General features: G+C 37.5%; 3 protein-coding genes across 4 annotated transcripts in view; all 3 read right to left on the bottom strand.

The window, feature by feature from the left end:
- The window catches only part of dvl1a (dishevelled segment polarity protein 1a), a gene marked incomplete at its 5' end in the record, with an annotated part of 36,166 nt that extends 28,550 nt beyond the window's left edge, over positions 1-7,616 (bottom strand). The window contains one exon of the mRNA XM_055165927.1: positions 7,561-7,616. Coding sequence (XP_055021902.1) covers positions 7,561-7,616 — 56 coding nt within the window. The remainder of the gene's footprint in view (positions 1-7,560) is intronic.
- Positions 7,617-9,007: 1,391 nt separating this feature from the next.
- On the bottom strand, positions 9,008-20,607 carry LOC110164715 (matrix remodeling-associated protein 8-like). The gene is made up of 10 exons (XM_020929818.2): positions 20,491-20,607; positions 17,923-17,949; positions 17,096-17,404; positions 16,590-16,691; positions 15,366-15,830; positions 10,591-10,746; positions 10,495-10,525; positions 10,337-10,416; positions 9,837-9,890; positions 9,008-9,748 (listed from the first exon to the last, which is right to left on the bottom strand). The coding sequence occupies exons 1-10, from the start codon at positions 20,516-20,518 to the stop codon at positions 9,723-9,725; spliced, it is 1,278 nt and encodes a 425-aa protein (XP_020785477.1). The 5' UTR covers positions 20,519-20,607; the 3' UTR covers positions 9,008-9,722.
- Positions 20,608-21,010: 403 nt separating this feature from the next.
- Positions 21,011-22,372, bottom strand: aurkaip1 (aurora kinase A interacting protein 1). 2 transcript variants are annotated; one of them, XM_020929977.2, is made up of 4 exons: positions 22,239-22,372; positions 21,913-22,013; positions 21,358-21,815; positions 21,011-21,256 (listed from the first exon to the last, which is right to left on the bottom strand). In XM_020929977.2, exons 2-4 carry the CDS (start codon positions 21,962-21,964, stop codon positions 21,146-21,148), a joined length of 621 nt encoding a protein of 206 aa, XP_020785636.1. In that variant the 5' UTR covers positions 21,965-22,013; positions 22,239-22,372; the 3' UTR covers positions 21,011-21,145. The 2 variants fall into 2 exon arrangements, with proteins under 2 accessions (XP_020785636.1, XP_055022095.1); XM_055166120.1 differs by having other exon boundaries at positions 21,358-21,800.
- Between the last annotated feature and the right edge of the window lie 3,104 nt (positions 22,373-25,476).

Genomic DNA, 25,476 nt, shown 5'->3' with positions numbered 1-25,476 from the left:
TCTTGTGGCAGAAACTCAGAAGTGAGGGTCTGGCTGCTGTCTCCCACCTCAGGGAAGAAGAAGAAAAAGAAGAAGAAGAAGAAGGGAGGGAGGGAAGGACAGAATAGGAAAGGGAGAGAAAGAGAGTGTGAGTGTAAGGGAAGGAGGGAGAGAAGGAGAGAGAGGAAGGAAAATAGGTCTTCGAAGTGACATATAATGCTGAAGTAAATATAAATGATAAATGATAATATTCAAACTAATTTATGCCACTGATACAATAATCCAAAAGCAGATTTAAACCACAAAAACAATTCTAAATGCGAAAAATACAATAACAAATACAATATTGTTAGAAATAATGAGCTGCAACAAATAAACAGCAGAATTAAATACTTAAGTACTTATTTTGCTTCTGTAATGAGTCACTTTAATTGTTATTATTAAGTCAACCTTTTACAGCTTAAATCTTATTGAATAACCAAAACGTAATTCCAAATATCCTACTAGCACAAAGAAAAAGTACACACAATAAATACTGAAAGAAAAAAATTGCTTTCCAGCTTTCATATATTGAACGATAAGTCGATATAGTATTTATCGTGATAGGCCTTGAGGAGGAGGGAGAGGGAGGAAGAGGGAGTAGTACAGTTACAGAACTACAAATTTTACACTTGATTTTGATACCAAGGGAAACAGTGAATACTCAATGCCAAAAAAAGCACAAGTTTTAGACAATATAATGTTATTTTCAACACAATCACGTTTCCTCAACTTAATCATGTGGTCATATATGAGCTTAATTTATAGCTCAGATAAAAGTGCAGACTATTCAGGAAATGTTCAAGTTTGTCCTTTATATAAGATTTATTCCAGTATTAGCACTTGGTCAGATTAGTATCTAGTTTTGATTTAAGCACTGAGTCATATCTGGGTATAGATTTAACAGTCCTAAGAGGGAGAGGGTGTGAGGCAGAGGGAGGGAGAGGAATGTGTTGGAGTGAGGAAGATAGAGGGACAGGGAAGGAGGACAGGGTGGAGCAGAGAAAAGAAAAGGAGACAGAGACAGAAAAGGGGGAGGAGGGAGAGAGAGGGGGAGACAGAGGAAGGAAGAGGAGGAGGGAGGGAGTCCAGGGTCCATTGCACCGGCTGTGTGCTTATGAGGAAGTGTTTGCATCCTCTTTCTCAAACCACCAGCTGCAAGACGACTTGTTGGAATGAAGTCACCACTATAGTTGTCAAAGTATCAAGAATTTGTATTTTTTTTAAGTCACATTCACAGGACAGAAATTAATTTTTCCTGAATAGCTTTAGAATGATCGTGAACTGTAGCAGAACAAGACTGCATAGATGAAGAGATTACACAGAAAGAAAAGTATTATTTAATGTTGAAAGTGTTTTTTACATTTTCATATTGGTATCAGGATCGGTATTAGTATTGAAGCTATTCCTTCTTAATATCAAAATTGAGCAACATTAGTCACCACTAATGTAAACAATAAGGTAACTCCAACATACTGGTATCTAATATTGGCACGATATTAAAAATTTTGCTGGATCAGATATCGGTTTTGAAATATTGGTTCTGCTGATATCCTGGTTGCACATAAAAACATATAATAGGACTGTTAACTGGTCATAATCGGTCAAGAAAGTCTCATAATAAATGAATTTTTATTTCTACAAAGTTGTTCTGTAGTTACTTGAGGGATAAACAACAGTTACATAAATACATTTTACATAAATAAAATCTGGATAAGTTTTCTCTTATTTTATTTTAGTTTAAGGGGAAAAAAATTGTGGTATCGGTTGATTTAGGGCATGAGCAGATACTTAAATTGGTAGTATCGGAATTGGTATGGGAACTGAAAAAGCTGGATCTTGCATCCATAACCAAAATATATTCTTCTTCCTAACCTCCTAATGGGAAATCAACATCAGCTGCACACAATGCCAATGAAAACAGACAGCTCTGACATGCACAAAAACACATGGTGCATTCTTGTGGCTCTATCAGATATCAGGGTCAGTTCCACTCAGTAAAAATATGCTGTCCTCCAGGCCGGGTCAATGTCACAAATCTAGAGACTTGACTAAAGACTTGTGAGGACCTCTGAACAGATTTCACAGGATGATGGCAACACATTTGCCCCGGTAATGACCACAGATTCTGCTGCCGAGGGTATTTGTGTAGCTGGAGAAGATTAGCCATGTTTGTTTATGCTCTGACAGACAGAAGAGGGATGGGGCGTCACGGCAACCAGAAGATACACCAACTGGAACAGCACAAGTAGTCTGTTCATGTGAAAATGTATTATAAAGTGAATATATTATGTTGTCAAAAATTAATAATGCTAATCAATAAGAAAATTAATATCAAATCTAGATAGGGGTTTAACTGAACAGGCCTTCATCCTGAACTAAAATCACATAGATTGAAACATTCATGAATGATTTTAGAATGGTCTTGATCTATAGCAGAACTAGTATGAGACAATATAATAACAAAAAGCATAAAAATCACATTATATTTCCAAGTGTTATTGAGTGGTATCAAAATGGTATTATAATATCGTGACAACACTAGTTTGTCATAATAAATGTATAATAAACATAAAGGTGTGGTACAGTATAAACAAATTATAACAATCTATTAATATAACTTATTACTAAGAAGGAAACAAAGCAACCTAGAACTATGTTGCCACACTGATACTATCATGAAGGACAGACAAAACACCCAAGATATTAGATAAGTGAAAAATGTTTCAATGTATTTCTTTAAAAAATAAATTCTTATATTTTCTAAAAGAAGGAGAAATATTATTTGACAGCTGCGTAGCTTTAGGAAATACATTGAGTTCATATCTCTATATGGCATAGACTCATTCAAAATCCATCATAAAAAGTCATGTTGTGTTCTGGATCATTTCTGACATTTCAAAGCAAAAGAATATATCTGAAACTGCACTGCAGAGTGGAAATTACATTTAAAACATAATGTCAACTCTCAATATTTAGTATTCAAGACGCACATCACTTGAGAATTGGAAAGTGTTTACAAATTTTAAGCTAGACTCCAGATAGATTCTCTCCCTTAAAGTGCCCCTGTATTTCTTTGAGCACAAACAGGCCAGCTCCTTTCAGACCGTGCTCTTGGCTGCGTTCAGAGTCGCTGTGACTTGCATTATAGTGAGATGTCGAACCCACTCACACCAGAGAGACAACTACAATACTATCACCACCTTCAAGTGTCCGACCAGAAGCTAAGAGGACACATTCAAATGAATACATGCTCAATTAGCCTGTCTTCCAGTGAATATTGATGTAAAAAATAAATATTACAAACAAACATGAGAGATATGAAACATACACAACGTTATTTTAGTTTGATCTTCATTGCTGTATGTGGGGCAATCACACACTATGGGGGATCCATGACTGGCTGCTTAATCCATTATTTGGATCATAAGAATTATTGATATTAATTAAAAAGTCAAAAATCATAGTTACAATGGCCTTATTTGTTTATTAGTAATGTTTGATTCTACATGTTCAAAAGTCACCTCAGATTAGAGTGGCTTTGCTCAGGTCTTTGCACTAGCAGGGACATGTTTGAGCGGTTAAGGGCTGAATAAGTAACATATGACACATTATACTAACTTCTTCAGTGTTTCATTCTCCAATTCATGTTTTGCAGCTCATTTTAATTGTATTCTACATTTAGAAGAAAGTTTACTGAGATTATCTTATCATTAGCATTATTGTCTCAGTGGCCACACATTATTGTTTACTGTGATATTTTCTGCAGCAATATATCACATGTCAAAATGTGTTATCATAAACAGACAGCAGAGTGGGCACTGATATATTTCAGATTATTAATATTTCTTAATTTTGACAGGTCAATAGGAAGTGTGAAATGGGGGTGAAGAGTGGGAGAGACATTCATCAATATATCAGACCTGGGAAACATTCTAACTACACTAATGCCACCACAGAATCTCGCATGTCCAAAAATCAAAGCCCTATGGCATATTGCAGAACAGGGCCAGTGCAGCCTGGACATTTTCAGGGCAAATCATTTATACATTTGCCTGTTTAGCTGCTGATAGGCCCAGTATAAATGCATTTGAGCCTCCAATAAAGAAAATGCTGGTGTTTGTGCTCAGTGAGGGGTCTACAACAGAGGACCCTGCACCAGCGCCTCATTTACATTTCAAACACTGTCTATAACTGCAAGGGATTTGATGTTTTCCCTGTGTGCTCAGCAGTCTTCAGCCTCCCCAGCTAATTCTCCAGCAGAAATAATGTCTGTCTGTATATGCTTCGGCCAGCTCGCCTCTCCTCTCCGCCTCGTCTCTCCTTGCTGCCTTTGCCGAGGTCTGCTTCCATATAGTGCCAGTACCATAAGGCAACACAAAGGCTCAATCTTCACCCGGAGCTCAAAGCCAGGATGCTGACGGAGACGCCTTTATCATGTGCGCATTTGAAGACACTCTCTTTGTGAATGTGCCTTCTGTAGGCTCCTCAACACTGCTTCCCTCATGTTTATTACATATAAGAGATGAATGTCAAGTTACGGTTATCTTGAAACATTCTGATCACCATTGTGACCATTGTTGACCCAGGAATGAGAATAAATCCATAGTTCTTATTTTATTTTATTTATTTTTTTACCTTCACCCTGTATACTTTATTCAATAAAAGGCTGGTAAGCAGCATTAAATTATTACCAACAATTTGAAGCAGAGAAGCAGGACACCTCGCATGTGCCGACCAAACCCTGCTGTCGGACCCTGTCAATTTTAGTCACACAATCTTATGGTTTATCATCTATATAAGGGTATAATTCTTCTGACAGAGGGTCCTCCACCTGCTCGTCTCCATGGAAATGTTAATTCTCCTCCTTCCAGACTATGGCATTAAACTTAGCTCCATGGGAACAAGCAACAAGGAAAATTACAGGTCTGATCTGTAGAGAGGCAAGTCCGTTTATTGTTTCCATCTATTTTTTTTAGCAATACACAATCTTTTGACATAAAGTAACTTCCATACATTTGTTTGTTTAAAAATATTTAGTATACCAGACATTGTTGCTCCAAAAATTCAGTCCATCTGTGAAATCTATAATCAGGATTATTAAAATATAAGAATAGACTTAGTACTGGCTAGGGCTGCACGATTTGGGGGAAAAAATGCATTGCAATTAGATTTGTGATTTATGTTTATATACAAAGTTAATATTTTAAATGACAAGAATCCAGAAGTACAGAAATATGGACTGACATACTAATACAAGAAACACATTTCAGAACATGTTTGTACAGATCTAAACTGGTTAGCAGTTTTTATGCAGAATAAGACACGATGTTTTGTTGTTTGTGGACAACATTATGGTACTTTAAAGAATTACCTTTGTAATTTGCAAATTGCCTCCATTCAAATCTTATTGCAATTAATCTAGCAGCCTAAGTACTGACATCCCAACACATAAGTTTGTCTCACTGTGTTCACTGGAGCCTTGTTTCTGTGGAGAGAGTAAACACACATTGTTTGTTTCCATAATCAGCACTGATCACCTGAGGCCCAGAGAGCAGCCAGCAGCACTTTGAGACTCCAGTGTTTAAACCTATAGACTCCATCAGGAAGAGCCAGCTCCCTCACAAGACCACAACGTGAGACAGGATAAAGATTGTGATGCATGTGTATGCTGTACTAGGACTGTAGGCCTTTAGTCATTTAGAAGATTAAATGGGTGATGCTGTCTTAGTCAACTAAAATTTCGTCAGCTAATTGGGTATTTTATAGTATTTATATGTCAGCACAACAGATTAAACTGCTGATTTATATGTTTAATCTGTCTTTATTTAAATACACAGTTTCCTAGTTTTTTTCTGGATAAACATGTTTTTGCAGGAACCCCATTGCAGGTGTAGTCTTGTGAGTGCAGTTAGGGTCAGATACATTGCGATTCTGAATAGTATCTTTTGCTCCTTTTTACTCGACTAATAAATTGGAAACACATGTCTTTAGTCGAACATGAATTCTTTAGTCAACTACAGCCTTAAGGTGTACAATCAATAAAATATTGTTATCACCACAGCAGCCAACACAACATCCTTGAAACTATATAATGTAAAGGTCTTCCATTTGATATGATTCCCTATTACTTCCTAAAATAAAAATGTGATGTCTCATTCCATTAGTCTTGTTTTGGGCTTGATTTATTCAACATTTTCTTATTTGAAAAATAAAAATGAATAAATGAATAGAAAGAATATACATTTTACTAGTAGTTCCAAGTGAATGAGTGGTACACCAAAACAGTCTATAGCTAATAAACTGTGGGTTATGGTCATCATTGTAATATTCAACATAGCTATTGAATATTGTATTATTTTTCTCATATCATGCAGGACTATATTCCAGCGGGCCCTACAGTAATGTGCATGTCTGAGTATGACGACTGTGGTTGGAATGAGAAATGCCCTGACACAGATATGTCAGCCCAGGCCTAAAGAGGGACTATGAGAGCCATGCGAGGTATAAGAGAAATCATACGCAATCTATATGCACGGAAAACTAAACAAAGGAATACAAAGAAAGGAACAACAGATAACAAGAGGAGCTGTAACGAAGTCCAAATAACATACAATGTTGTCAGGGTATTCACCTGACTGCAAGATATTTATTACAAGATTATGGAGAGCCTATGTAAAGTAGGAAACTTGTTTTTTGTTGTTGTTGTAGTTGTAGTTTGTTATTTATTTATATATTATATATTATATATTTATTTTTATCTATAAATACCCTTATGTACTTTCATTACTGTCCTTTCACAAAGGATTAAGAGTGCTTTTGGTTTTACTTAGAGCACAGTTTAGTCTTGGTCCTAGTCCTGGTTTAGTCCTGGTCTGCTGCAAGTTTAGTGCAGGTTTAAACCCAAGTGTGAATTAGCATCCTAAAATTTTGCAGGTGTTTAATAATAGCAATTTCCTTATAACACCTGCAGTGAAGGGCCAGGTAGTTCCTTTTTCTCATTACAGAGTGCTTTAGCCATAAGGGTTTGCATAATAATACACTCTAAAAGTCTACAATATTATTAGGCAATTTTATTGGTTAAATCTCTACAGATTAGCCAACAAAATCCATACATTATAACCAATTAACCTTAATCTAACATTAAAAATTATAGCATGTATACAGAAGGCCATTAAAGACTACATCATAACTGCGATATCAACTAGTCAACTTGGCCTACATTTTAGGAAACTTTTACTGAAAAAATGTGTCAGACAAAATGCTGTAAGAGATAAGATTACATTGTACATTATATCTACATTGTACTAAAATTTTACATATTTTAGATAAAAGAAAAGTAACTTTGACATTAGATAAGACACACCTTCGAGAATAGTAGGCTAAGTGACGAATAGCCAGACTATATTGTCAGTGCTAATATAGTAATGATCTGCTGCTAAGGGGAGCAATGTAAACAGTAATGTGTGATGCACTGTTGGGAAAACTCCCTTAATAGGAGAGAAAGCAGTAAGGTCATGATTAGTTGTGGCTATCACTGACCACCAGCTATGCTCCGATCCTCTGGGACTCACCTGCAATGTATTATAGGAGTGAAAATAGAGTTGGAGTTATTACCACTAAATAATTGAAGTATATATCTACCCTATGGGCCAGTGGGTGAAATAACGCAGCAATGCTATTAGCCATGGTGTGGAGACTTGGACCACGGCGCTGCTGCTGGCTCTTTGTGTTGACATGAGACTGCCCAGTGTAATACATGCGGTGTGTGCGTCATTAGCTCCGACCCGATCACTTCAAACACTCGTGTCTCCGCTGCGCACAGGACACTGACTGTAATAATGAGCAGGTGCCAAGAGCGTGCTGCTAACATGGCACCATTACGCACACGTTTACCGACCATTCACTGTCCACACACGCTGCAAAACACGCTGTCTTCGTAATTAGCACGTCAGCTACAGTAACAAGCTAATAATAAGGTAATAAGGTAAATGGCTACTCACCTCCTGGTCCATGGATTTGAAGAAGAATTTGTAGCTATTAACCGGTCGGTTGTTGAGGACATTTTTAAAATCCGCTAAGGTGACTTTCTCCGGTGCTACAGATAGTTTGACAAGATACGGAGTTTCCTCCTCGTCTATATGATATATTATTTTAGTCTCCGCCATGAGAGTGCTGAGAGGACAGTCATTGACACAGAGAAGGAACAAGGGTTGGCAGCGCAATAAACAGGCCTGCTACGATCCCAGCTACCCGTACAATAACATCGGAGCATTGGCTAATAAACCCAGCTGTGAGACCTGCGCGAAGAAATGAGAGTCCGCGACAATCCGCACATAATCGCGGCGTTGTGGCTGCATGTATTCCCTCTCCGCTGTGAGTCGCTACGGTGGCTCTCTCAGCACTAAAACAGGAAGGGACAGTCCACATCCTTGCGATATGGAGTTGGGAATATAGCTATTTTTCACGGGCTAATTGGTTAGACAGTGCTGTCATCTAGTGGCGTGCCTGGGCTGTGCGCGCAACACATGCACATGTTTGCTGCTGTGGGCTAATGTAAGAGTCTGGATAAGCCAATAAATAAAAACTAGGCCCTTTCTTCTGTCAATACAACTAGTTAAAACGTTAATTAATATTGTACATAATTGTACATAATAGTAAAAATAACAATAATAATGGTATTCTGGTCAAAAAGCAAATTTATGGTAAGGCTATGAGAGTAATATTGCCAATAACAGCACCTGCAAATGTTATAGATAGATAGATAGATAGATAGATGGAGAGAGAGAGAGAGAGAGAGATAGAGATAGATAGATAGAGAGAGAGAGAGAGAGAGAGAGAGAGAGAGAGAGATAGAGAGAGATCGGTTTTGTTTGCCTAATTAAAAGATAAAAGCCTATTATGATGACTAATCTGTATTTAAAATGCTTGTTTAAAATGCCATATATGTTTGGGGTTTCAGAAAAAAAGGCTGTAATATTAAGCATTTTTATTTAATCAGACCAGCAGAATAAGCTTCTCTGTGAGAGACAGTACACTATGAAGGTTAAGAATTATGACTGCATTTTAATATCAGTCACCTCTTTAGTAGACAGCCTGTAACAACTTCTTAGTATAAATCATAAAGCCAATGAAAAAGCTAAAAAGTCAGTGTTTAAAAATTATATAGGTTAATGTAAGCGCTCAAAAGCACAACATGGTCCAATAACAGGTGATAAAATGTTTGGATAATTCTTTCCTGAGATTCAGTTAACTGTGCCTTTAGTCCTTTCAGAAAAAGTATAATTGAAATACAGCCTAAGAGACATACTTTTACCAAACATCCCTGTTATCAAAACAATAGCAGTGTAATGAATGACCATATGGAAAATGTAATGTTTTGATACAGTACTGCAGTTATTGTGCAAAAATAGGTCACTTATAGCATGCACAATACACAAAATTTATAAGTAACATGCATTCAATAAAAAGAAACCACATATTATTAGTATGAAAATGCATGGTTACTCATTGGCTTAACTATATACATTTGGTTAGAACAGCTGCTGAAAGGTAGCTATTATACATGAACAAAGGCATTATGGTGTCTAGTGTTAGAGCTACAGCAGGGGGCGCTGTCCTTCTGTCCTTTTAGTCTCCCTTTGGTCTTCAACTTCTCTGTTGTTTGCTCTGGACCTGCCAGCAGCACTGCACAAACAGCTCACTCACTTCCACAGCTTCGCTTCAAAGTCTGTGTGGAAAAAGAGGAGTTGTACAATTACGTGTCTTCTTAAAATTACTTGTTTAGTTGTGGTGACTCACATCGAAATCAGACTCACCTCTATTGCAGTCTTTGGCCATCCCTCGTTCTTTCAGGAGGTTGTTTTTGTATTCTGCATAAGGAAAAGGTAAAATGTAAGCACAATTAATTTTGCAGTAAGTTTCCTGTTACTATAACATCATGTAATTAGGTGGAAGTAAAGTTAAGAGAATTATATCTTTTTTAATAATTATCAGTTATAATGCTGTTATAATGGTTATTTCATTCACAGAATATTTTCGCCTGTGAATACCAAGGCAAATGTGGCCAAAGTTTGAAATACTTGACTCCAATATAGGACCTTTGTGTTCACACTTTTTAGTTCTGGTTTGTGCCTACTTTGAGTTTTAATGTCTAGTCCTGATTTATTTTATCTTTGCGCAAAAATCTATTCTCCAATTTGAAGGAGTATTATAGTTGTATTATTTTGAAAACTAACACAAGTCTCATAATTGCTGAGTGAGTAGTTCTCCCACTGGTCATGAAATGTCAAGGTTGTGTGAGTGAAGCTGACACTACCTGAGTTTGAAGGCTCCTGGCTACAAGTCGACAGCTCAGTGCAATCCAGTGAAATTTCACCAGCATTTGCTATATTGCTCCTGCACATGAGAAAGTTTCACATTAACTCTTTAGTCTTTTTTAGCAATGGCTTCCTAATAAATGCCAATGTCCCTTACCTTTCATATCTGTAAATGTCATACTCCAGTACTAAAAAGAGAAAAACAGACACATAACAACTAGTCATTATTGTGTAATTAGCTTGTGAATCTCACCTCTCTTTTTGCGTCGCCTTGTGAGCACAATTACAGCTATAGCGATGAGAGCCAGCAGTAAGAACGTGGCCAGGAAGTAACCCAGATGTTGGACAAAATATCCTTTCTGTTCTGGAAGAATCACATTCACAACTCTCGGGACATCGTCTTCAATCCCTGTAAAATAAATATTTACTTAAAGAAGTCTCCTCTTACTCTCTCTCTCTCTCTGTCTCTCTCTGTCTCTCTCTCTCTCTCTCTCTCTCTCTCTCTCTCGCTATATGTATTATTATTATTTTTTATTTTTTTTTAAATAATGGATAATAATGGATTTTCACTTTCTGTCTTCCTCATCATCTACAGCATATCAGTGTTAAAGCTTTATGTTGTTGTATTTATCTACACCTGGGACAGGCACAAGCAGTAAACTCACTCTTGTTGTGGTAAGCACTATTGCCTTACAGAAAAAAGGTCCTGGGCATCATGTGGGTGTTCCAGTTTCCACTATCAACCAAAAAAATTTAGACCACTCCCCAAACAGGTACTAGTGACCAAGAAAGGTCCCCTGGCACTGCGGTTAGCCACTGCTCCAGAGGGATGAGGCAAATGCAGTGGGAAGATTTTTTCCTTGTAGTTTCCGCAAGTATACCTTAACCTTAAATTTGCCCTATGTCCCGTGATCATTGTCATAACACATTTTAACGCAGTGACTTTTAAAAAACACTTAATAATTTCTCCCTGGGGTATCTTCTTTTTCATTTGGCTGTAAATGCCAGAGACAGGATGAAGGGCAGAAGTTAAATGTCAAAAAGCTGCTCTGTGAAATGGCTTCCAGACCTGATGTCATGCAGCTGTTATTTTTTCTCCTCAGTAAAAAACACAGACTGACCAGAAATGAGAAGTGTGAGACAAACACTGTAATGTGGTCGCTCTGTCTCAGTGCTTTTTCCAGTAGGGACTTTTTAATACGCGCAAAAACACTGGAGGTTTGAAAGCATGGAAAAGTACTCATGACACACGTTTGGGAACTGGTCACAAAGGAACAGACAAGAGAAAGTGTTTTACTGTTACTTCAAAATACTATTACTTAATTAGAAATAACGAGACTCAGCAAAACAGATCACCTTGACTGTATTATAGAAAATAACTTCTTTTCTACCAGTACCGCTAGTATTATTGAAGGTATTATTATTCATTAAATAAAAAAATTGTCAGAGAAGTCTGCAGTTATAGACCTCTCAATCAACATGACCTGAAATGAATGGAATTTTTGTATTAGTTTCACAGTTCATATTAAAGTCTTCTCTCAAATAAATGCTCTTGGATGTATTCAAAATGGTCACTGTGACCTGAATCATAATTTCGAAAGCATAAATCACAAATTAAAAAGCAATTTCATTTAGATTTTTTTTATAAAGCATAAATTCACCAATTGCTATTTTCCATGGCATACTAATAATATACCTAGTTTCTTTAATATCAGCGCCTGGTCTTCACATGGTTCTAATATAGATCCAGACCCAACTCTGAACTATGTGTGATTCATTTCAGTATCAGTCAGTACCTCCAAAATACCTCCTTTTTGTCTGTTTAAATTTTTTGGCTTGAGGTTTGCTAAATATTATTCCACAGAACTCTTATTACTCCCTAATTCTCTGACTAATACATTGGCAAGCAAAACTCCCTACTTAATCTCGTAAAAGTATCCTCTTGCTTTTTACCACAACAACTAATGAAAAACCCATACTTTACTGTAACCCCTACTTTAAATTCATAGTGTTGTTTGGCGCTAATGCTTTACTCCTTAAAATGGCAGTTCTAGCCTTGTTGGTAATTAAGACCTGTCACTTTATAATATGACAAAAAGTCCAAGGTTATTTTGTCCCAAGCTGCTTCCGAATCCTGTTTCTTTCCCTTTGACACATCGGAATGGTTATTTCTGCATAAAGGTGACCCAATCCACACCGCATGCATATCATTTGCAATTCAATGATCCATATACTTGTAAAGATTTCTCAACCTCAAAATGCTGACAGCTTCCAAATTGCTCTCCATCACAGAGAAAATTGTTATCACGCTTTGATTAGTATAGTTTAAATTGCTTTTTTTTGCTTTGGTGAGCATAGAAAAAATAAAAAAGGTTGGCTATAGTTGAAAGCACAGTAAAAGCAATCCACGTGGGCATCTTCTCGCATAGAACTTAATGGGTCAGAATGTGTTTAAAGATGCCCCAAATCTCAGCCCCCTCCTCCCTCACGGTGCTTTCATGTTACAGCTGTCTCCAGATGTTAAACAGATGTACGGCACTTCCTCAACCGGCCTGTAAACATAGTGCTGCTGACTGATAAGACCATAGCACGAAGCCAGAAAAACAGAACCCAAGATACAAGTCTAGACGAGTTTTAAATTGCACAATTTGGGAAAAATGTCTAATTGTAATTTTTTTGTGGGAGACAAGGATTGCAGTTATGATTAGATACGATATTTATGTTTTGAAAATAGGATTCTGTTCAATGTTTCCAATTTAAACACAGAAGAAGAATTGACAAAAAGACCAAAACAGGCTTATGAACTAACTGATAAAACAACAGAACATGATCTAAACTGCGGAGTTAGCAGTTTTTATTGACTTTGACTTAGACTTCAAGGGAAATTATTTGGGCACAGTAGCTCACACATCACAATGAATTAAATAATAAAGAGCAAAAATATAAATGGTAATAAATAAGTAGCAAAATTAACAAAGAGACTGGAATCAAATAAGGCCTAATTATATAAATTATATTAAGCATATTTTGTTGTTTGTTGGTACTACAAAGCATACAACCTCTGCAATTTACTATTTGCGCATATTCAAATCACATTTTTGATTCAACTGCATTTAATCTTGCAGTCCTACAAGGAAAGACTTGAAAATGTACTTTGTAATAAGGTACTTTGTTGTGGTCCTATTTTTAGGATTTAAGATACGGAAATTTAGGAGATAATCATGAGGTTTATCCTCCTTTTAACATATAAATACAAGTTGTAAAATACAAGTTTTGTTTGTTTGTTTTTGCATGAACTCCTGTACAGTTAAAATCTAGTGCAATTTGGGTCAGATGTACAGTATGAGATAAAAGCTTTTGACATCATTGCTACTTCCCTTTAGTCAACTAATCAGTCACAATCAATCAATCACAGTACGTGTCTTTAGTTAATCAAGTTTTCTACTACAACACCTCTCATTCCCCCTCATTTCAATACTAAGAAAAAACTTGACATACAGCCTGATTTTAAATATCCCTGTCATAATTTACATTGACGTGGTCCTATATTCTCTACCTCCATTATAAGGAGGCTGGCATGCAAACAAAATCTGGGCAGTTTCAGGTTAAAATTCCTCCCTTTAGTGCAGGGCTCAGAGCAGTGTAAATTCGACTTTCTCAGGCTGGAGCATTCAGATTGAAAATGACTTCTGGATGGGAGTCAAAACATCTTGATTTCAATAACAGTGTCCAGATGACTACCTTTGAAACCTTCCTACCTCCTTATTATTATTATAACTGCATTCAATTTTCAACAAAAATAATAGTAATGTAATAACCTTGTTGTCCTTTACATAGTCTGGTAAAGATAAATCTGAATTTGTACCTTATATGTTTCTATCTACTCATAATTTATTTTGACATCCCAAGTCTAGACACACACAAGCTAAGTCGTATGTAGGTCAAACAAAGGGCCAAAAACACAAGACCCTCCACACCCAAAAACTATTCCTCTGCTCCAACCAATTAAAATGAAGTGTTTCCAGTGGTAAACAAAGGACTAGTGAAGGGGTCGCAAAAAGTTTATGGGAGAAATAAGACCACAACCATTACAGACAATTTGTGGCTTTTTCTATAGAGCTTACACACACACAGACACACACACACAAATGGCTTCTGTTCCTGTATTTATATTATTTGTTCTTTACTCCTCGATGACTCTCATGCTTTTCTGCTTTCCATCTACATTCCTTCTCCCTCCTCGCTCCTCCTCCTAAACTCAAGCACAAAAACACAGCTTTGGCAAAGAAAGTGAACTGATTTAACTGACCAGCTATGTCTATAAATAATAGTGCAAAAAAGACCCAGGAGAAAAGTATTCTCACATGGGCCAGAGGCGAAAGGTATGGGGGATTTGCAAGGTATGTAGCACCATATAATCAAATGGCTAATGTAGCCTGAATTTGTAATATTGAAGTAGAAATATAGTCTGGTATTTAGGTATTTACACAGGTCTGAAATGCAAAACTCAGTGCTTAAATAATTTGTCTGTCAGTCTGGTCCAGTCCTCTATCAGTCATTTTAAACCACAAACAAACATGGTTGTGCAATTTTTAAGTGAAAAGAAGGAGCTCATTAATCACCCATTATTTTGATGTCAAGTACTGGCCTGTTATGATTGGTTAATATTCACAGCAGTGTGATAATGTGAAAGTGCTCATACCAACAAGTGCTCATACCAACAACTACAAAGACCAAGATCCTTAGCTCTGTTCATGGTTTGTCAGTTGCACTGACATGAAGAATTGCCCATATCAAACCAGGCCAATGTTGTAAATATGAATTTGTTAAGCCTTGTAAAACAAAGGTTGGATAATAAAATAAAACACTTATTTGACATTTCTTGGAACACTGACATTTCAGTAAGGGCTGGTCCCACTTTTTGGTCCAAGTAAATGGATGACTGAGGTGATGAAATGAAAATAAAATGTAATTCACTTTTGTGTATTCACTCTAACGTAATATTGAGCTGTTGTTGTGCTGTCTTACTTGGCTCGGGCAGCTCGTTGCTCTGGAAAGTGGGGCGGGTTGTGGAAGGGTTGGGTGGAAGCGGGGGTCCCACAGTGAGTCTGAAGATGCGCCTCTCCTGGATACCGCAGTAGTGGTGATGAAGGTGGCAGGAGTACAGCCCAATGTCCACCGGCTTCAGCTCAGCGATGGACAGAGAGAAGTCACCCAGTGTGAATGGGTGTTCCTCCAGGCTCATCTTGTTTTGGCTGAAGAGTGGTCCATAATCACGACGTTCCCCTGAGGCGTACAGATCCACCAGGCGTTCGGCTCGGTCCGGACGTACACCTGGAGCCTGGTAATCCCAATGGGCCACCTGCTGCTGGTCTTCCTGTGCTCCCTCTCGCCACAGAGGGCGCCGGTTCACACAGGGCAGCGCCACTGAACTGCCTAATAAGACGACAAACACGGTCTTCTCTCCGTCCCAGTAGCGCTTCTCTTTACGAGCTGAAACAGATCAATAGTTTTCAGATCTTATATTACACTTTGACTCTTGTGAACTTTAAGACATGTTAGAATGTGGTTTCTTCATCAAAAACATACCTAGAGTTGTGTTTTGTTTCATTCAGTTTGAGTAACCCTTTATTATTAGTCTGTCTACATCTCCAGAGCTCAAAATGCTTTGTTCCACTTTTGATGCCATGCAGTGTTTGTGTTAAGTGTTAGTGTTAGTTAACAGTTAACTTTACCTTTAGTTCAGCAGAGATTGGCAATTCTAGAGCTGAAATTATCCAAACCATTATTGTGAAAATGTAGGGAGAAAAAAAACAAAAAAACTAAATGGAGCATTTCCTATATTACAACATTATATCACAAGGTGGAACACAGTGTTTTCTCTTTGAGAGAAGAAATCCTAAATATGCAGTGTTTGTGAGCTAAACATTGTGAATGAAACAAAACACAACTCCAGGCATGTTTTGATGAGGAAACAACATTATAACATAGATCAGAAATGTAATCTAATTTAAGTTATTCAATCTTATTACTTTAACGCTGCTATTACTGCACTTTAAAGTTTTCATATCTTCTTATCTTATGTAGCAAGTGTATTTCAAAAGTAAAGCTTTGACAAGGTCAGAAATAATATGGAAGAAAAATAATAAATACAGGATTATTCACAATAAAGAGATCATTTATTTATTTTAATCAAATGATAATGTTTTTGCCCCTTCGTTCTGAGCACAACTTTGTACTTTATTGTCTTACCTGATTTGGTGACATTGAGCTGGATTTGAATGTTCTGGTGAACCTGGCAGTAGTGATGGTGCAGGTTGCAGGTGTAAACTCCTTTGTCAGTTGTAACCACATCTGTAAATAAAGCACAATTTCAGGAAAGCCGTGACATAGCCCAATAAACTACGTAGTAATTCATATAAATGCACTATGTAGTCCTTCATCCAGTCATTTTAACTATAAACCACTGCAACCCACCACCTCTCACCACAGCAGCAAAACCACCAGCCACCCCAGACATTCCATTTCCTCTTAACTCTGCCATCATCAGTGACTTTCTCTCTCCCTTCATTCCATCTCTGACTCTATCTTTATATTTTCCGTAAACTATTTATTCCTCCTCAAGTCTTTTGTTATATTTCCTCTTCGATATTATATTGAAATGTGTGAGCTGTGTGTAAGTAATTTCCCTTCAATACAGTTTCTCAAAGTTTGTCTGTGCTGTTTCTCTTCTCTGCTCATAGAAAAGTTTATCTTACTGTGGATTATGAGAGAGAAGTTCCCATCATTAAAAGCCGTTTCAGATATGGAGATGCGTCCCTTGTTGAAGCTGTTGTAGACTCTCTGTCTGGCTCCAGGGGACATGTCCAGCACCCTCTCCACTGAATACTCTGGACTGCTGCGTACCACGTCCCAGTGAACCACGCGCTGTCGGTCCTTCAGCCTGTCCCGGGTCCACACCATCCGAGGGCTGCGGCAGGGGAGTATCGCCCGGGAGCCAGCAGGGAGGGTGATGTTCCGCGCCTCCACTACCGCACCAAGCCGGGAGCTACTGCCCTGACTTAGCACTGGGAATAGAGAAATTGACAGATCAGTGGTGAGTTTCTTGATGTAAACTGTTTTTACTGGGTTGAAGTTAAAAAGCATCATATAAAAATGTTGCAATATCGTACAAACCTAAACATGAACACCTCAATAAACATTAACACTTGAGAGAACACTTCAGAAAAAAAAACAAGGTAAGTAGTTTCTGAAGGCTACATAGAAGGAGGAGTATGCACAGATATTTTATTTTTTGCAGAGAACATACAGTATTTTACATGAGTAACTGCTCTATATCATGGAAAATGGCACAATTAGCATGGTTAACTTCAGGTTTTGTTGTGTTGTAAAAAAATTTCAATTAAAAAGATTAGGTTCAACATATGTGAAAGTACTTTTTGAATAGTTCTTAAAGTGCCATAATTGATACTGATTTAAAATGTAAATTAAACTGGTTCTTACTCCTCAAATTTAGTCAGAAAACATAGCTATGGATTACTATAATATGAGAAAAGTGGCGAGTTCTGTAGTGTGGGTGTGTTACCTTGTGGCAGGAAGAGCACCGCAAAAACTGGAAGAGAAAAAGGAAAACACAAATCACTTTACTCAATAACAAACCTAACTAAATTTAAAACAAATATTAAAGTGGATGAATACATTCTGTCATATCAGTTGAAATTGGAGAGTTATTGTCTGTTCTCAAGTGCCCCACAGGAAAAGTGTTTATAGCGTTTCAAAGTTACAGCAGCACCCATGTGTCTCTCCTCTTATGAAACAAACAGAAAGGTTTCGGAAAGTGCATTTGCTATTAATATACTTTTTCCCACATTGCTAATTTGCTGTTTGTTGACTTAAAGGCGAGAGACACAGCTGAGGCTCACAAAGTTTCTATTCATCATCATAACTGCTCCTGGATCCTGCAGAAAGGAAGACGTATTCAACCGTTCAAACTTCCACGATGATGCTCCAAGATATGCACCTGTTTTTTATGCTTTTAATGCTGTAACTAAGTGGCTTTTGGATATTAAGGAAATACACAGCTTACAGTACAGATAGGGCTATCATTACTGTACTGAATAAGCAACTAAAGTTTCACAGATATATAGAGGACAAACACAAAAAGTAAGTGCTTCAAGTGAATAAGATGGTATTTCTCAAAATATACTGGAAATGTAGCATTGTCTAGATGTTACAGTCACTGAGACATGCAGGTGACGCAAGTGTAAATACAATTTTTGCAAACCATCCTTTATGTGACCTTTACATTGATGGCAAAGTAAATCTTCAATATATTCTGCACACATTCAGAAAATGTCTCTATCTGGAAAACTTTGGTGGTTTTCTCTTGGAGAGCATTTCTTCAAGTGGAAGGTAAAACAAAGTATCCAAGACCCTGTAATTTAGTCTCATTTCTTCTCCAGGCGCGCTCTGAGTGGCTGGTGACTCAAGGCTGAACTAATGCTGACGACTTAACAATGTGCTATTGAGCTACGCTGCATAATAACACACATTTAACCAATTACCTGCACAAGCAGTGTTGTTATTTAAATCCTGTGAATCACTTTGCACTTACATAAACAGGCTATCACATAGGGTAGTTAAAACAAATGTATTCTATGTCTTCTGAGCTTTACCCCTTGTAATAATATTGTTATTTCATCAAAAACATACCCGGAGTTGTGTTTTGTTTCATTCATACACTGTGGTTAATTAGTCTGTTTACATCTCCGAAGATGAAAGTGTTCTGTTGCACCTTATGATGTCATTTAGTGGTAGATTTCAAGTTAACAGCTACCTTTCCAGGGCTGAAATGATCCAAATGATTCTAATGAAGATTAGGTTCAAAAACACAGTGGAACTCTTCCTGTAGGTGGAAGGTGGAACAGAGTGTTTTCTGGGTGAGAGAATTCAGCTTAAATATGCAGGATTTGTGTGTTAAACATTTATGAATGAAACAAAACACAACTCCATGTATGTTACTGATTAGGAAAATTTTTACATTATAAGTCCCAGTTTATTTATGGCCTGGCCCTGCTTTACGCTTTGTTACTCTCTTTTAAGCATCAATTTTGCATGTCTGTGGTTTCATAGCAAAAGAAGTTTAGAAGAAGAAAGAAATGTAATTCTCAATGGGACAGATGTGCACTTAACATTCACTCAGCAGCTTTTCTTTTCTAATTTATGATGAATTTGGGGGAAATGCAAGGTTTACTCACAGTTTACTCACAGTTTAGTCACAGTTTAGTCACAGTACAGACTTGTCCATGTGCAGAATCATCAAAATCTACAAAGACCAATTGAAAGCCCTGGGGACTCTCTATAAACATAAAGAGGTTCTGTTTTACTGCCTCTACATAACAAGTTTAACCATTTACCAATATTTACTGACACTGCTGCTACTGTTTAAATGTGAAAAGTCAAACATTTCAATACAATGAGGCAATGGTAGTCATTTTGGCGTTTAGCCTATATTCAACCTATTGACCCTTATAATTATGAGAGTAGCCAATCATAAAGGTGTACAGGGTGGTAATTGCCTCCTCCTCCTCCACGTGGAGCTGAATCAAAGCAGACCTCTCGCGGTGAAACGTTCATTACGCACACACACAGGCCTATATACTGTAATGAGGGGCTTCAGGATTGTGCTGACTCCTAAACTCAAACCGCGTTTAACTGGAAACATATTGGTCCCGTGCCACAAAGACCCTACACGAACAACACAACAGGCAAGAAAAAGCCTGCAAACTTCCACACCTTTAATGCAATACTGTGTTACATGTAACCAGGCAAAACACAAGTAATAAAGTAGCCAAGATTGTTAATTAAATAATAATAATAATAATTCAAAAAACTTCTTCTCTATAGACAATAACATTGATGATGCAATGACATTCATATTTAATTCAAAATAATAGTTATTATTAAATTATTAAAATGTGTGTTTGTAAGTGTTTTCACGATTGATAACCCTGCTTGGAGTTAAAGTGTCTGCAAAATTGTCACATAACAACATTCTGCAATAATCTTAAACTTTTCTGCCACACTTTAAACACGAATCTATAGGCTAAATGCACATCTTTACAAGTGTTTGCAATCTTTTCAGAAAACTTACTTGAGAGAAACGTCATGTCGAGTAGCATTTTCGGTTGTTCGGGTGAGACAGCCGCGGTGCAGGAGAAACACCGGAGAAACAAAGCGGCTCCGTTGAGCGAACAGCAGTCCAGCTGTGTTTTGTTTTATCCCCGCAGCCTCGAGTCTGCACGCTCCGCCCCTTCACCGATGAAATCCAACACGGGCACAGATTTATTGTGAAAACTGAAAGCTATTAATAATGTTTTACCTGTGTAACTATGACAAAGCTAGTTAATTCCAACTCTTGTTAAAATGGGCTATAAATATTAAAAACACAGTTGTATTAAATCACACTAAGTTGTCTGACTCAATTCCACACACAAGTGGAGGAAAAATGTTTAATAAAAAGCCGTTTTGTTGGTATAAATCAAACTTTCTTCTTGCAGCCATTCTGGTAAAGTTTCCATTAGTGCATGTTTAATTAAGCCAAGATATGTGCTGAAGTTAGTCATGAATACTGCCACCTGCTGTGTTAAATAAAAACTGCAAGAAAACATATATTAGATTAGTTGTTTATTCAACATTATACACCTTGACATAAAATATTTTACAGAATGTGACGTGAGGAAAACGTTTAAAATTAGCTTTTCCCTCAGACAGTGTGTGCAGGTGTTGTTTGCCGTAAATAATCAGTCTTATTTATTTCCATGTTGTTTAATGAAGAGTTTTGGTGCGGTCCATCCCTCTGGGGCAGCTTTTAGTCCAGCTCTTCTACAAATTCTCTTGAGGTCATTTTCAAACTTTTTCTGCAAATCAAAGAAAAAACTTCATTAAAATCTCTGACACTGAATGCAAGATAAAACAAAGATAAATGCAAAATAACATGATCTATTCCACAACTGCTCACCTGTTTCCTTTTGCCTCTGCTCTCAAGCACTTTCCTCCTCACAAACTTCCTCCGCTTTAGCAGCTTTTTGTATTTATGTCGGTTCATTTTTCTTCGTCGAATTTTTAACACATTTCTACAGCTAAGAGGTGTGGCTGACTCACTGTCGTCCTCCAAAACTGGGACAGACCCTGGGGGTAGGACCTTCTCTTCCAACAGTGCTGTCTCCTCCTCGGGCAAAGCAGGCTCCAGTGCTGGGGGGAGGGAGTAACGGAGCGACAGCCAGCTTTCCAGAGGACTCACTGACAGCTTCCGAGGAACCAAAACCTCCTCTAGCTCAGGCTCAAGCTGCACCCATCGTGGAGGTGGTGTGTTGTCTGCTGCTGTAGAATAGCCTCTCTGTTTCAATAAAGAGCAGCAGGCAGGAATGACCCGAGGAAGAGAAGTTTTCAACTGGCTGACATCTACATGAAGTGATCCTGGGTAACAAGAAGAATGTTCAAACGTGTATTACCATTCTGCAAGGCAAAAGATTATATCTGAACAAAACACTAAACATCAGAGTGGACTACTCACCTGTCACTCTATGTAGCAGACCAAGACGAAGTATCAGCTTTGAAGTAAACATCTTAGATGTTGCATGAATGAACCATTCATTAGGAATGGTTACACGTATCCTGTGGAAAAGATTGAATATCTCACATTAGACAATCACTGTTGTTTGAGAGAGTACAATTTTCATTAGCTACAGAAAATTAGACAGCATGTAGCTGCCGGCTACTGCTAGCTGACATTTTAGCTCGGTGTCCGTCCAAACAAAGGTAAAACTCAAAATCACGGATACACAAGTGCTCAAGTAAAGACATCAATTCAAAACACAAATACACGCTGCTAAATAGTACCTTTTATCGTTTTAATTCATGGATAGTTTAAGGCGAACTTCAATGTGACTCCTAATAGAACTTCCGACCTGTGCAACGCCGACAAAATCCCTCTTCCTGTTTCCAAATAGCTCAGAAAGGTTCCGCCATTGGTCTTTTACCTTTAGACTTTTAGACACTAGAAATCACATATAAATAGGGCCGATTAGAAGTTGTCATTACAAATACTTCTTATTTACATTTTGGTTCACGTGCTATTTGTTTTAACAGGCCTGGATACAAATAGTTGATTTAAATAAAATGAAAATATAGCATATATATTATATATAGCATAGCCCATTTGTATTAGGTCCGAGCGCCAGAAGCTGGCGAAGTGAAATTCAATGAAAATTTACGTTTGAGCTATTGAGGCTTGAGGCTATTTCTACCTTCTTTTCATATAGAGTTACACAACGTTGCTTTAAGAATAGACCTACAGTTCTGAGTAAGTTACTCCTGATTTCAAGCTTTATAACTGGTAACAAGTCATGATCCTTTGTCGTAAATGAATTGGTGAGGAGTCCACTGTCTCTGTCCACTCCACGGAGCCGCGTTTGCCACATGGCTCTGTTCCATTATGTAAACACTGAATGAATAAGCTTATCTATTTTGATTAAGATAAGGCATATCTCACCATTATTGTTATTTATCACCTCCAATTATGTATATTTTTATTAAATTAATGGTGATCAAAGTAAAGACATTTCATTTCTACCAGACAAATAGATTTATTGGTATCTCCCCAGATGCGGTTCAGATGATGGGTTATAGTTTTTGTAATAAAAATTAGATTTGAAAAGGTGGCACGTGTTTATCTGTGTCTTTCTTATAACTGCTCAGTTCTTGGCTTTTTAAAGAGGGGGTATTGTGCTAAATCTACTCTTTTAAGACTTCTATGTTATAACGTTGGTCAAAAGCAAACGTGAAGTGGTTTTCTTAAATGTGGTATATTACACAAAATTGATTCCTGTGAGCTTTAAGCTAAATTATAATATTGTTGCATCATCAACAACATACCTGGTGTTGTGTTTTGTTTCATTCACACATGTTTGGGTAATCCTGCATTATTAGTCTATCTCCAAATCTCAAAATGTTCTGTTCCACTTTGTGATGTCATGCAGAGCAGGTAGTTTTCAAGTTAACAGCTACCTTTTATCTTTAGTTCAGTAGAGACTGGCAATTTCAGGTCTGACATCATTCAAATGATTCTAGTGAAGGTGTAACACAGTGGAGCGCTTCCTGTATTACCACATGACATCACAAGGTGTTTTCTATTTGAGAGAAGAGCTCTGAGAAAAGAACTCAGTCAAAATATGCAGATTTGTCTTTTAAACGTGTGAATGAGACAAAATACAACTCCAGGTATTTTTGTAATGAGGAAACAACATTACACCACATCAGAAAATACAGTAATATGGGCCTTTAATCATTTGTGTTTGTTTGAGTGTGTTTGTTTGAAGTTTCTCTCAGTTTCTCTCGCTATTCGAATCCTCCTTTCAGTTAGGTGTATGAGACCACATGACTCCACCTCCACCGCTCTGAATTTTTTATTTTTTAAATTAAACATCTATTCTAAACAAAACTATGAATGCTTGTATTCATCACAAGCTCCTGAAAATCTTCTAACTTTTTTGTCTGCGTTTATAAATGTGTGCATTGTGTTAGCATGGTTACTGCTGAACATTCCATTATTAGAGATGCATGTAGAACACCTCTATGGTTCAACATCAGCGAGAGAATTAATTAATTTGTTTATAAAGAGTAAACAAAAAATGAAAATGACGGGGGACATGAGGGTGGAGGTGCATCCTGGTGGAGGTCTACGGGGTGGGGTCCTCTGGATTGAGCCACTTATCCATCCTGCCACCAATTAACAATTTGAAACAATGCTATTTACTGCTTTTTATACAGAAATCCAATTAATATTATGCAGAATTGAGTTCAGCATTTTGGCCTGACCCTCCAGAAATATTTTCTGTTCCTCATGTGGTCCCATGGAAAAAAATATTTGCCCACCCCTGTACTAGGCCTATTGAATGGTGAATGTCACATATAACAGAAAGCAGAAGCCTGTGAATCAGTCACTCTGCTGTGAAAATGACTGACTGGTAGATTCAACCAATCAAGGGTGAACTTGGAGAAGAAGCAGTTTCAAATTTTTGCCCAACATGGAAATTAGAAGTTAAAACTACAAGCAAACGAAAAAGGATTTATCTGCATTAATACGTCTAGCCTAACAAAGAGGATTTGCTATGACAAAAGACTTATATTAGCTCCCTGGGTAAAGAGTAGCTTTGCGTGGTGCTGTTCAGGATGGTGTCTTTTTGTACAAAGGGATTTAAATGTAAGGTTTGATGTCAGAACTTAATTATGTCTCTTTGATGAACACAATTATCTTTCATGTGCGCCGAGCCTGGGTGAGCTCAGATATCTCAACCTTCGTGAATGAATCCACATCTGAGGCAGCACAACTATCACACAAGTTGATTTTAAACAGTATCATTATTTAGGTAATGATAAAGAGATAAGATTTGCTCAGTGTGAGGAGTTCAAGGGATTTTTACTGTTAAAAACACACAAAAAACTGTTATTAATAACTAGTAGTTAGTTTATAGTGTGTGTAAACTAGTTTCATTGTAGTTAGTTCCTCCCTTCAGGCAGATATAAGGAAGTGTCCACCAGCATTTTGGCCAGAACTGAAGAAGCTTGGATGAGCTGTGAAACATATTTAACCCAATAAACTTTTGTCCAGTTGACAAATTGAATTTCTCCTTTTGCTTTAGTTTATAGTGGGTAGTTTGCATGTCACACCTCTGCTAACAAACTGTATACTAACTAGGGATGGGCATGATTAATCGATTAATCGATAATTGATCATTAAGAATTTCATCGATTACGTTAATTTTAATCGACAAACCGAATGTAGGTTGCTGGGCGTAGCGTGACCAAACAGGGGTCCGTACATGTTGCTCTGCACTCAGAAGGAGCGAGACACAAACAGTCGGTCAGTCTGCAATGTACCGAAGCACAAATGTGTATTTAACGATGATTTGTACAAGAAATTCCACGCTTTCTGTTGCGTTCGGGACAAGTGTGAGTCCTTGTGCACAGTGTACAAAGCAGGAACATATGTTTCAGTGTCCAGTATGAAAAAGCTTTACCAGGTGAGAGTCGCGCAATGTCGATGACGAGTCCCCACCTCCCACCCCCCGTACGGTGT

This window comes from Boleophthalmus pectinirostris, unplaced genomic scaffold, assembly GCF_026225935.1.
Source record: "Boleophthalmus pectinirostris isolate CB_2022bp ecotype Guang Dong unplaced genomic scaffold, ASM2622593v1 HiC_scaffold_8, whole genome shotgun sequence".
NCBI classification, from domain to species: Eukaryota; Metazoa; Chordata; class Actinopteri; order Gobiiformes; family Gobiidae; genus Boleophthalmus; species Boleophthalmus pectinirostris.
This window is presented reverse-complemented; position numbering and strand designations above follow the sequence as displayed.

Excerpts from the sequence above, each read along its gene's own strand:
- LOC110164715 (XM_020929818.2), bottom strand. The coding sequence starts at position 20,518 with ATGCTACTCGACATGACGTTTCTCTCAA. Across the intron at positions 16,692-17,095 it reads CTTCTCTCTCATAATCCACA|ATGTGGTTACAACTGACAAA; the intron begins GTAAGATAAACT and ends CTTTATTTACAG. Across the intron at positions 9,749-9,836 it reads GGCCAAAGACTGCAATAGAG|ACTTTGAAGCGAAGCTGTGG; the intron begins GTGAGTCTGATT and ends TTTTCCACACAG.
- aurkaip1 (XM_020929977.2), bottom strand. The coding sequence starts at position 21,964 with ATGTTTACTTCAAAGCTGATACTTCGTCTTGGTCTGCTACATAGAGTG. Across the intron at positions 21,816-21,912 it reads TCTGCTACATAGAGTGACAG|GATCACTTCATGTAGATGTC; the intron begins GTGAGTAGTCCA and ends CTTGTTACCCAG. Across the intron at positions 21,257-21,357 it reads GCAGAGGCAAAAGGAAACAG|AAAAAGTTTGAAAATGACCT; the intron begins GTGAGCAGTTGT and ends TTTGATTTGCAG.